We start from the raw sequence: 13,211 nt of genomic DNA on the forward strand, positions 1-13,211 counted from the left end.
CCCTCTTTTTGTTCATCCTTAAACATTCTTTCTTGTCTAGTCCTATCCATTAATTTGTAAACACCCTAGTAAAACACCTTCCTGCTTCCTCTGTTGTACTTCCCTCTGGATTCGTCCTAATTAGTTCTTTAATCTGCTAAAGTTATCAGTATCACAAATATATTACAGAATTTCTGGATCCATTTTTCTTACCTCTCCTGCTGGTGTCATATGCTCCTTGGATGACATTCCCAAGCCCAACTTCTTCCTCCATTACTTTTCATCCTTGATTTCAACCTATCATGTTTCTGAAAATAATTTTGAATTCTTCTATCAATCTGAAACTCTCACCTCTTTTCAACTTCAGAGCTCTGATTCCCTGTGGAGGAGCGATCACTCAAGAAGAAATTCAGTACGGTGAAAATTGAATATATTAAATTTTATTCATCCAGTTTTAAACTCGAAAGTCTCTGCAGTCAATTCCACTGTTCCTAACACTGTTCCTTACATTAAAATCCAATGTCTTAGAACTTAATACCTAAGAATCTGCCAAATTGTATCAGTTCTTATGTCAGTGTTTCCAGAATACATTGTTCTCCTCTAAAACTGGACATGCTGCTTTCCATTTCATCTGAGGACTATTCGAGTGCTTCCTTGTCCACCCACTACACTTACTGCCTCCCTACTCTTGAGTTCATTCAGAAAAAGTGTATGTTTTCTTCTCTCTGTCTCTTAAAACTCAGAGCTGCTGCTTCTCATTCAAATTTCGATCACTGGATTTTATTTTCCTCTCCATCTACTTCCTGACTCTTACCCTTAAGTCAACATGATACTTCCATATCTGTTTATTTCTGAAATCATATTTTCTAACTCTCACGTCGGTGCTTTCTTTTAATTTGCCTGTGGTGCTAGAAGCTTGTAAAGTCACCATACAGCCTCTAATCAAATCCCCACTTAAATAATCTCCTTATTTTGAGCTCATTTAAATACACAAAATTAAAATGAGAACAAGTATATCGTATCACTTGTAAGTCTACAAGAAATTGCATTCTCCAAAGAGTTTATCGTATTTCTATGGAGGAAAATGATCCACGTATCTTCCAATCACCATTCTTTTCCTTTTCATAATTATTTTTAATATCATTCTTACCAATGAAGAAGCCTTCAAAATCTGAGTTATAACAATGTTATCAAGTGTTTCTTTGTAAATTGTGTATTTATGGATTTACAGATATAAACTTCACAATTAAGAACACCTAATTTTTTATTTATTGATCTACACCTAAGCCTATGAGTTTCTGTCTACGTATAAACTTCTTGATTTTCTCTACTGTATCATTTTAGCATTCTAGTGAGAAAAAAAAACCCTAAAGAAATGGAAAAACATAGTTTGACTTTTAGAGGAAGTAAAAACATGCTTTCAGACAAGGCTGCACCTCCAGTTTCAGTTGCAGGAATTCTGTGAACTAATACTGATGTCTGTAGAGTATAAACAGTATAACCACATTATTTTTAAGCTACAGTTTCCTAAGCTGGATTCCACTTTGCTTCCTCTGAAAATAATAAACAAATGGTATTTTCGCACTTTATCTGTATATATATTAAATTCAGTAATCTGACATGCCAATTTGAGATAATGAAACTAAGACACCATTTGAAAAACACAGGAGGTTTTCTCATAAAAATGTCCAGGCTTAGGCACACATGTCAGTATTTTTCAAACCAGATAAAACCATCTTGATTCTGGAAGTACAAACAGCCCCTCATCTCATTAATATCCAGAGAATCTAAATGTACTATGCTTTTTTTAAAAATCAGTTCATTTGTATGAAGAAGTCTAAAATAGAATTTACTTGCCCAACTTTCAGCTACTTAATATGAAAGCAGATCTTAACATCTTAATTAAGTGTCTAAATTCTGCAATATGATGACGTGTTTGAAAAACAAAGAGCCATGTAAAGCAGGTCACATTTGCAGTCTCCTTTTATTTGAAAGGTAGTGATGTCAGTATGCCAGACAGCAAAATACAACATTTGCTGCTGATACTTTGCAGTTAAGATGCACTTTCACTGATGCCAAGATCTGACTTTGGTTCACAATTACAGACCATTTTTGCTACATGATTAAACCAAGAAATCCCACTTTAAATTACAACCTCTAAATATCGACTAACCTTTCAGTACTGAAGGTGGAATGAGACAATTCAAAAATCCCATGAGTTTGAGCTGAAATTAGTTGTTGAATTTAAACAGCTGGAGGGGAGAAGGGAGATATATCTGAAGGAAGTATATTGAGAGCAGCAGGACTCCCTTTAGGAGAGAAACAGAGAACAGTTAGTAGAAGGAAGCACGATAAATAATGTGAGAAGAAAAGTGTCTATAAAATGAAAAAAGGATAAAAAGAGAGAAAAATGAGTTGAGAGCAGTAGTAAGTCTTAATAGAAAGTGCAACAGAAAAGGCAAAGGAAAGTAAAGAAGCGTTACCTCTAAAACTGTAATTATTTGCCTCTGATTAAAGTGTAAAACACTGTGAGAGATATATTACGGAAAAAAATTACATGGGGGATTTGGGAGTCTCATATAAGGCTGGGATAAAGAGTCACTCAAATGAGTAACAGCTAGTTCCTCAAGTGTTCTGACTACAGCTATGTTGACAAGGGTACTTTCTCTAAAACCTGCAGTTGGACAGGACACAATGATAACGCAAAGGATGGCAGGTAGTGATACTGATACTTTAGTCAGCATTACATTTATGCATATCTCACAGAATGAATCTACCAATATTAATGTAATTTCAAATTTATACTGCAGTGTCATTCAGCTTCTCAGGACCAGGCAGATATCAAGCACTATTCCAAGCACTAAATCAAGCACAGCTTCAGGCTCTGAATACGTGACACCTGTTTGGAAGCACTTATAAGAAAAAAAGGATTTATTGTCTAAAAATTAGATGCAAGCACTAGTTCGAGGGAAGGCACTACCTTCCTGCTAAAGCATGAGGCTAAGATCCAAAATACGCACAGCCAATAAATGCCAGGATCACCTAAGACTTAGCCTTGATAATTGCATCCTTGCATAACAAAATTTGTATTGCAGTTTCAGCTTGATATAACGTGCTTTTATTTTATTTCCTAAGCAATGATGTGAAGATTTCCACACTTTTGCAGTATACATCTCCTGCCACTCATTGGTTATGGGTTAGTATGGCTAATAAGAGTTGAGTTGTCACCAAGGGAAGAAATTTTAGAATCAGGGTATCTTCATACTGGATAAGAGATAACCCAATAGGAAAAGCATGTGCATTACCTATATGCCAGATGCAAAATAAAAACCAATTTAAGTAATTCCACCATTCGCCAAGCAGTATTATTGAAGTGCTATCATTACTACACCAAAAAAATTTGAGTATGATGTCCATGTGCCTTTATGTGAGACAGACATTGTATTTTACTTTATTAATTAGTTCTGCAATACTTCTAAATAGCTAGAAATTGTACAATATTACTATTGCACTTATCCTTCATAGACCTGACTAATTCTTGAAAGAGAAGTCCCAGGACCAAATCCTAATCAATGGCTACAAAAGACTCTCATGCACTTCTCTTCCATGATGGAAAAAATTCAGACTGGATTTGTGAAAGTTATGTAAATTTTATGGTCACTGGGGTCAGAGCAAAATGCTAACCAACCAACCTCTCTCTGTGGAAAGCACGTAGTGTTACTGTGGGAACCACTGGACTCAGCAAGTTGCATTTGTGCTCAGAGAGCAACTGTATTATCACTCCGTTTATTTAGTGTACTTACTCAGACATTTCTAGGACAACTTACTTCTAGAAATGCTCCCTCACTATGGAGTGTGAACTACAAGGTGGAATATAAATGTATAGCTTATGCAAAAGGAACTGTAATCACGCATTCTAAAAAAAGGCCAGTCATCTCACTATCATTGCCTCACTGAAACAAATGAATCATTATTGCGTAACTTCCTCTGAAGATAACAGGAAGTCTTGACCCTTACTTCAACACTGGATTTGGTTCAATGGCTTATTTCATTTCCTTATAAAACACTACAATCATCTAGTGGTATATTTTGCTACTATGTAAACTGCATGTTATGAAGATGAAAGCATTTCATTTACTTAGCATTGAACATTTAGAATAAGACGCTAGATTTATCATCTTGCAGTTATGCCAAACTATGTGGGGGTGGGGGTGGAAAATGAAGTAACATGAAATAAACTTGACAGAACTGTTGAGGAGTTTGAGAACAAACAACATGCCGACATTTTACACGACGGAAACTTGAATAATTTGCTGTCCAAAAGTGAAGACAGACTAAATAAAAAATACAGCTCGAGGATGCTTCATATCCTCATTCATACTATCCATAAAGTACAGAGGGACATGAGCAAATATTTTGAAAGAAGAACTCGCAGGTTTTTCAAACAAAAATATTTTTCACACTGTTTTTCTTATAATTTGGGGGAAAAACAAAATTTCCCAGTCACAGAAGTCCACTATTTATTATGAGCATACAACCAGAATCTACATAAATAAGTAAGTTGTTGACTTACGTGGTAACTTTTCAGTCTAACAAAATCGACTTTCATAGAGATGAACCTTTCTGAATTTCTGCTGAGATTTTTGATGTGCTCCACAAGGTCAGCACAGAACTTGTAGCCACCTTTGAGGACACAGAGAACCACAATATCATTGTCTCCAATGTCTTGCATAATATCTTTGGCCAATCGTTCTGTCCTGGGGCAAAAAAAATAAGGATAAAATAACATTAGATGCAGATTCCCTAAGTTCATGGTATGCTTTCCATGTGGTTACAAAGAAACACTATGGTGAGTATATAGCTTGACTGACAGTCTGTTTAAGTGTCTTGACTTGATGGGGTTTGTATTAAGTTCACAGTAGGCAGATACAGAGTGATGAATGCAAGATGCAAAGCATGTGAACCAAACTCATTAACCTTAAATGCACAAATTCCCTAGTTATAGAAAAGGGAGTATCACATCTCAGCATATGTTGAATTCAGAGACTTTGGAGTAAAGAATGCAACTTAGCCTTCAGTTTTACCTCACAGGAAACATCAATATAAAATATTCCTGTACAATCCCCTAACTTGTTATGTTAGTTACTATGCAAGAACAATAAATTAAGTGAAAGATAGGGAAGAGAATTATTAGAAATATTTCATACTGACAGGCTTTGGAAGATGCTACCCCTACAATTTTTAAAAAAATATACAAAAATACTATAAGGAAATACAGCATCAATCAAAATTTTATAAAGAGTACACATTATCACTATTTCACACAGCAAAATGAAGAGTGCAAAGAGCTTAAGTGACTTGTTCAAGGTCACACACATGAGAATTATCAAGGTTATGCTCCAGTTAACCCAGAATTGCAGGGTTCCCATACCTGTCTTCTCTCTGACAATTCTGCATTGCAAACACAATGTGGCAGATGATTGAAACCAAAAGATACACATTTCTGCCATACAATTGTACATAAATTTTCAAGATAAAAATAATAAACGTGAATGCTTGTCCTAAGTAGCTTTGCTTTCTAAAGAACAAGGTAGATGGCATTTCTAGACCTAAAACAGGGTACCAGGTCATTTCTAGATGTAAAGCAGGTATCAACAGAAGACTGAACAATGTTATTTGATGTTTTGAGGAAAAACAACTCAGTGCATTTTCTGTAAACACTTTTGCTGGAAAGTTCTTTGATAGCGCTCTGAATTAGATCAGTAGTTTCAATGAGAGCGGACTTCTTGACAGGATACAATTTAGTAAATAATCCTATAATTTATCCCATGTCTTTCATGATTACATTTTTCATATTTTTTTTCTCTACCCACTGTAATATAGGAATCCATTTGCCACTACAGAAATACATTGAACTTTAGTGAAATCTACATGTATGCATGTACTAGAGAAGAATAAGCTCTAAATTGAAAATATACTAGTTATGAACAAAAGCTGTCACATCATTTTCACATCTTTGTATTTGTAATGCTCAAGTAAATTCCACATAGCAGCAATTAGTATTTTTTAGATTTGAAAAGTAGAAGATATCATTAGATCACCTTGTTTCACCTCAAATATATAATTCCTTTTACTGATATAAGAATGAAGATCAGTAAAAGCCTTTCACTTACTTTACTGAAGATTAGTAAAAGAGTCTTTTATCATCTTTTATCAGGTCTGAGCATAATGGTGAAAATCACAACAATCTCTCATTAAGAAGAAACATTTCTCTGGTGATTTTCAATTTTTTTATATTCTTCCTGAGATTGTTTGAGGAGCTGGAATTTCTGAAAATTCCAAAGACCATTTTGTATTTCAAAAAGAGTATGAACTCCAGCATAGACAAAAATGTACTCATTTCAATTTCTAAATAAAAACATATCAGTTTTTTAACCTATATTTAATTGCTACCAACTGACAAGAGAATTTTCTCAAGTGCTGAGCCTTCTTACTACATGAAAAATTGGCATGATCACAATATATTCAGTTCTGCATCCTTTTCCATTAGAACAGAATAAGTCTTTTCTGCTGGAATAAGAAAAAACAGTGGAGTTCCTTCTGCTGGAGTACAAAAACAACATTGGAGTTCAATGCTTACTTCAAACAAATTTATATTGAATTCTATGAGAACTGAAGTTGTAACGTATTTATTTAAGAAAAAGAGGAATTAAAAGTCAACTGACCCTAACCAGAAGAGATTAAAAATTCAACACAATGGTAACTGAAAAGGCAACAAAAGAAAGCTTGTGTTTAAAAACAAATACAGGAGTCATAACTCTTCCTTATGATGGATGTTTACAATCCTCTTTCAAGGAGTTCCAATAATTTCAGTACTTGCAACCGGCTGTTTAAATGTGGTAGGTAGAAAGCTGCAGGCTGAAAATGTCCCATGAAATTCCATTCAGATATTTGCAATAAATACACTGTTGAAAATTACCATTTTCATTTTGTAACTTTTTCATGAGATTTTTAACAGCATGTCAAAATAATAACTGAGCACGAACACTGAGCTGGACTACCACAAATACCAAAGCACCATCAAATGCCTACACTGAGAGCACATGGGAACTACTACAAGGTAAGGAATGAGGGATGATCAAGCTTTCCCACTGCCACCCTCCAAACGTAGCATCTGGACCCGAGCAGTTCACGACACACTTTTCGGTTGTGCTGAATGGCAGAAGTCAATGGTGCAGTCGGGAACCATTAGGTTAATCGGCATTAATGATTTGTATTAGGGAGTCGCCAAAGTTATACATAATGGAATGTATTTTTTTTCTCCTTTTTGTACTAAAAACACAGGATGGTTAGAGTGTAAGTAAGTGGGACATTCAAATATAACTATATACAAAGCTTTGTACTTGCCCTTTCTTCAGTTCAGCTCTCTTGTAATTTACATTCCAATGCCAATTTCACTATATGACCACACTCTCCTTTTTCTGGGACCCCTGTCTCATTCAATGCCCAAATCAGAAATTAAGTCAAAGAAATTAGACAGGGAGTTGCAATCATTTTTTTACTTTCCAAATTAAATAAATAAAAGTATTTTTATAATTGCTAATATAATATTTTAGGACAAATGTTATATACACACTGTCTGTGGATGACAGGCTTTATAAAAAAGAATACTACTACTGACCAAAGAATTTATTTAGTAACATTCAAACTATACACACCTGTCAACGATAATGCCGTGAGGTATGAGCACATATTCCAGATCTCCGTAGTAGTGCTGAGGATAAGTGAACAAATCCAGACTGTATCCGGGCCAATTGTCTGAAATCTGAATATCAAATAGTACTGTAAAGAATACTTCATGGTGTTTGACAATACCTAGCTGATATAAAATCAGTATTCTAGTACACTCCATTGGCCGAATTAATGATATGACATACTCTCTTCCAGTTATTATTTACTATTTCACTTTTCCTATTAATTATTTTGCTTCTCAGTATATCTCAGAAATCAAATGCTAGTTTTTTCCCCACAGAATGTGGGAAATTTCACCTGAAATTACAAACAACTAGATAGAAAGAAGAAATACTTAATACTAAACTAGTGGCAAGTCTAAGTTTCTTACTACTTTCAAACTCGAAATGCAAATGTAAGATTACCAGTAAGAAGGGATTCTCCAGTGGGAGATTCAGACAGTGGGATTAAAAGTCATAAAATCATACATTAAAATGGTACATTTCTGGTTTAGAGGTATTCTAAAGTCGCACATAAATAAATAAATATTCTACAGGTGAAACAGTACATAGGGAGAATAAGTTATGGGGTTCATGGATGGTATCTGTACAAATCAGTGGAAGACTGTACTTGTTGCCAAAGGTGAGGTTCTTAATTTAGATAAGTTATCAAAGAGAAGTGATTACAAAATGTTCGCATCTCACCTATCAGCTAGTCTGTAAATCCATATATTTACAGAAAAAATATTTTACAGATTTAATATACGTTAATTTTATAAGTATCAGAATAGAACAATTAGGAGATCCCACAGCATAGAAGGGCAATAGAAATTAAGTAGGGCAAAAATCAGCCAACATGTAAAGGCTTCAGAAAGCTATGAAGATGCAAAGTCATCAGCACAAGAACTAAACAAACTCCAAACCAACAATTTTCACAATTCCTTATGAAAGACAAGACCTGCAGGTTCACAAAGTATCTTGGAATCATTACAAAGCTTTGCTTCCATATTGGTTCAGGATAAGAAGTGATACCAAACAGGTTTTCTTTACAATCATGTTCCTCAAGTCACATATTATCTGTCTTCTTTCTACAGCTTGGCCACATGAACCTTGAGTAGAAGGATAAATGGTGAGAAACTTGCCTTTGCGAAGTAGGCATCCTAATGGCATTTCTGCTAAATATAGCCTTTAAAGGACCATCACTGAAACTAACCTCTGCTTACGATTTCATGTAGTAGAGCAATAAACCATGTCTCAAACATATCTAGGCTAACACAACATATTTGATGTTGAGCTGTTCCTCCACATCTAGTCTTCTTGACCTTAGGCAGAGCTCTGCCTCATGCTGTACTGAAACAGTGTTCTGCCTCATGTATTTTTGTTTGGTTGGGGCTTTTTTGCATATTCATTGACAGCTACAGACACCTCGACCATCGTGTTTTCTTAACTCTGCCCAACAGTTTCTGTATCAAAAATAGTTGTAACTACTACTGAACATTCGCCCATAAAGAGCATGGCTCGGAGATCACTGGAACCAATGAAAGGTCTTCCCCTGACTTACACAAGCCTTGAAACTACACAAAAGAAAAAAGTTACTTAGTTATGTTCCTCATTTCCATAGAAACGGGAGATTATAAATATCCTCCTTGGCGAGGTTTTTAATTAGAGGCAAATCTTGCTCCAAAAACACTGCTGCAGAAGGCCTGGGAAGCCTGTTTTCCCATCTTCATTTTGAGTACAGAGGGGTGGCTGACAGGTTTTAAACATTTTGTAGCAATGAACTGTCTGGCATCATTTTGTTCAAAAGCATTTTAACATAAAATGAAACAATTTCAGATAGTGCTTTAAATTGCGTAAGTACTATAAACACCCACTAAGAACCCTTGTCAGTATTGCTTACTTATGCATTCTCGTCAAATTGCGTGTTTTTAGTGTGATGCAGAAGATCAAACTAAATGGATGGGAACTCCTTCAGAATTCACACAAACCAACAGCTTTTACTTAGGTTACAATAAGTCCTTTATGAAGCAGGATCAGGATGAAATTTTGATTCTCCTATCTATCCTTATGGTTCTCTTGAATCAAAGAACATACACTGCATCACTTTGCAAGAATATATAAGTTCTCATTCACAAGTGCTCACTGGTATTTGACAAATAAAATTAAATTCACATGTACTTTCTAATTATTTTTCTAGTATAATAAGCCTATTTCATATTCTTCTTTCTTTTAAGCAGGCACTTCCCAACAACAAGGCTTAGAAATTCTCATTTACCCTAAAGCTATTCACAGCGTTATGCTACAGGATGATTTTCAAGTACCTGTAAATTTTTATGAGTATTTTTTATGAGTATTCTGCTTGTGAATTTAAAAAAAAAAAAGTATGATTATCATCAGTTTAATAGCTAAGTGTCAAAAAATATCCGCCCCAAATTAAACTCAACTTCTATTTACTTCTGGCTTTAGCCCTTGAAAATATGAAGGACATATTTGTGATTGTTTCAATAAAAAGACAGTATTCAACTGGATAAATAAATATATATACTAAATATAGTGGTACACAAGTGTGTAAAAAAAGTCCCACAGTGAAAGAAAGAGCTATTTTTAAAATTCAGGCTTGGCATGTTCAAGCAGCCCAGCAGAAATTCTTCAGTAGCTCTTTAAAAAGTTGATGTGAATGTATACAAAAAGGAATACAAATACATGGCAATACCCAAAAGCGTTCCCTTGAGGCCTAAGGAAGAAGCTGGAGACATCCAGTTGCAATACCTGTGGAAGAACATTGCTAGTTTTGTTGTCTGGCAAAGTGGGTACACGAGGTTTGAGCACAATACTTGCTTCAAAGCAACAACGGCCTGGATTCTGCTTTAGTATAAAATAAGGGAGCAGCCATCAAGCAAATTTCAGCTTTTGTAAACTTAAATCACACTGCACTGGCGTTACTTTTGGTTGTTTTTTGGGGGGTTTGGGGAGCACATGCACACATTTCTGTGTGCAGAAAACATGAAATCAGTACAGAACATGGTTATGAGCATTCATCTCCTCCTTTGCAGTATCGTCACGCTCCTTTGGTGCTCAACACACTGACGCACTTTAAAACCGTCATTTATTACACAGGTGTCAGGAGAGGTGTTTGATGCACGGTGGTTTCAGACAGCGCTCGAACACACAGCAACAGGTTTCTTGCAAGGGGGACGGAGGGGACGCTGGCGTGGGCAGGGTGTAACCGCTGCCGACACAGAGCCCTCAGCGCTGGCCACGGCCTGGGCTGCTCTTCTGCAACTCGGTGAAAATCCCAATGCCTCAAGAAAATAAGAGCAGAACTAAGGTGGTGGCAGTGATGGTGTCTGCTTCACAGGAGAATCTGGTTTGCCCCTCAGAATAAGGAGCATATTCGTTCACTTTTGCATCATTTTTTTCAGCCCCACAGGTCCTCAAAACTCACTGCCAACGTTCGGGGGTTTTCCCACTGCAGAAGAACAAGGGGCAGCCTAACAGCGTGCCTTTACAGCGCTCCCAGATCCTCAGAGGCCTCCAGGCACTTCAGCGGGAGCCCGGCACGTCGCGATCCCCGGGGGTCCCGATCGCAGTTACACAAGCAACCTGGTGACACGCACAGCCGCGGCCACAGCCCGGTGAAGCCTGGGCAGCCGGCCGGCCTGCCTGCCTCTGGCCCGGGGAGCCCGACACGCACCGTCCCGCCGCAGCCCGCGGGCCGGGCCAGGCACCGGCCCCCTCCGGCAGCCCCAGCAGGGCTGGGGACGGCGGGCTGCGGCGTGAGGCAACGCAAGCGCGGGGACGAGAGCAGGGTGAGGGGAGGCGGCCTGAGTGCCGGCCGGCGGAGCGCGGAGCAAGCGGGGAACCTCACAGGGCGGCTCCGCGGGCGGGAAGGACGCGAGGGGACAGGCGGGGGCCGGGCAGAGGGGCAAGGCAGGGAGCGGAGCGGTGCCGCGGCCCGGCAGGGAAGGGGGAGAAGCGCAAGGCGCCGCGGGAGGGACAGCCGCGGGGGAGCCGCGCTGAGGGGCGGGCGGCGCGCGGGCTGCGGCAGCGCATGGCGGCGGAGGGCGGGAAGGAGCGGCGGGGAAGCGGGAGCGGCGGGGGGGGAGGGGGACCGCGCACCGCGGGGGGCGAGCGGCCGGGGCGGGCCGGGCGACGCTTGCATTTACCACAACGCCGCGGCCTCCACCGCTCCGCGCCGCCGCGGTGCTCCCGCCTCGCCCGGCCATCTTCCTCCGCGCCCGCCCGAGGGGCTGCGGCGGGGCGGGGCTGGCCGGGGGAGCGGCGCTGGAGCCGCGGCGGGGGCCGGGCTGCGCCGGCAGCTGCTGCACGGCGGGCGGCGGCGGGGGGACGTGGCCGGGTCCTGGCGCCTGCCGGGCTGCGGGGTGCCCGGGGGGGCTGGCCCCGGGGCGGGGGGCTGCACCCCTGTGTTTGGGGCTTCCCTGGGGAACAGAGCGTGCGGTGTGCCCGCCGCCGGCCGGGGCTCACCAAAGAGGCGCTCATCAGCTTTTCATAGAATCATAGAATCGTTAAGGTTGGAAAAGACCCTTAAGATCACCGAGTCCAACCGTTAACTCATCACTGCCAAGTCCACCACTAAACCATGTCCTTAAGCACCACGGCTATCCGTCTTTTAAATACCTCCAGGGATGGAGACTCAACCACTGCCCTGGGCAGCCTGCTCCAGTGCCTGACTGCCCTTTCGGTGAAGAAGTTTTTCCTAATATCCAACCTAAACCTCCCCTGGCGCAGCTTGAGGCCATTTCCTCTTGTCCCATCGCTTGTTACTTGGGAGAAGAGGCTGACCCCCACCTCGCTACAGCCTCCTTTCAGGTAGTTGTAGAGAGCAATAAGGTCTCCCCTCAGCCTCCTCCAGGCTAAACAACCCCAGCTCCCTCAGCCGCTCCTCATAAGACTTGTGCTCCAGACCCTTCACCAGCTTCGTTGCCCTTCTCTGGACACGCTCCAGCACCTCCATGTCCTTCTTGTAGTGAGGGGCCCAAAACTGAACACAGTACTCGAGGTGCAGCCTCACCAGTGCTGAGTACAGGAGCACTATCACCTCGCTGGTCTTGCTGGCCACCATTTGTTATGCCATTTTGTTATGCCATGACGAGATAAGCTTAATTGCTAAAGGTCTCTAATGGGGAGAGGCGATACGGGCTGTAAGGCATAAGCTGAGCTGTACGTAAAGCCATGGATGGGTGTTCAGAAGGCAGGGCGCAGGGCAGAGCGGTGCCTGCAGGCGGGATGGCCTCGTCTAGGAAATGGGATGCGAGAGGGAAGGGGGCGCGGGGGGTACGGCCTGAGGGGCGCGGGGGGGTACGGCGTGAGGCAGCCCGCGCTGGGACGGATGGGCAGGGTGAGGCCGTGCTGGTGGGAAGGCTTGGACAGAGCTCATGAATCGTTAGCGGATTAGATTGAGCTGGTGTGGTTTAAATAGACATTTTGACAGGTTTTTGCTTATACTCTGGGGGGGGGGGGGGGAAATAGGATGCCAGAAAG

General features: G+C 40.5%; 1 protein-coding gene across 5 annotated transcripts in view; it reads right to left on the reverse strand.

Annotated features, from left to right (window-relative positions):
• PRTFDC1 (phosphoribosyl transferase domain containing 1) overlaps window positions 1–11,960 on the reverse strand; it is a 50,022-nt gene extending 38,062 nt beyond the window's left edge. For all 5 annotated transcript variants that reach the window (XR_015708824.1, XR_015708826.1, XR_015708827.1 and 2 more), the window contains exons 1-3: window positions 11,876–11,960; window positions 7,698–7,804; window positions 4,553–4,736 (exon numbers count right to left, since the gene is read on the reverse strand). Coding sequence is in view for 2 of the 5 variants with exons in the window: in XM_087776941.1 (XP_087633067.1) it covers window positions 4,553–4,736; window positions 7,698–7,804; window positions 11,876–11,935 (351 nt within the window). In the remaining 3 variants the exon portion in view is untranslated. The remainder of the gene's footprint in view (window positions 1–4,552; window positions 4,737–7,697; window positions 7,805–11,875) is intronic.
• Between the last annotated feature and the right edge of the window lie 1,251 nt (window positions 11,961–13,211).

Source organism: Nipponia nippon, unplaced genomic scaffold, assembly GCF_047370975.1.
Source record: "Nipponia nippon isolate SJK-2023a ecotype South Korea unplaced genomic scaffold, ASM4737097v1 scaffold_1, whole genome shotgun sequence".
Taxonomy (NCBI): Eukaryota; Metazoa; Chordata; class Aves; order Pelecaniformes; family Threskiornithidae; genus Nipponia; species Nipponia nippon.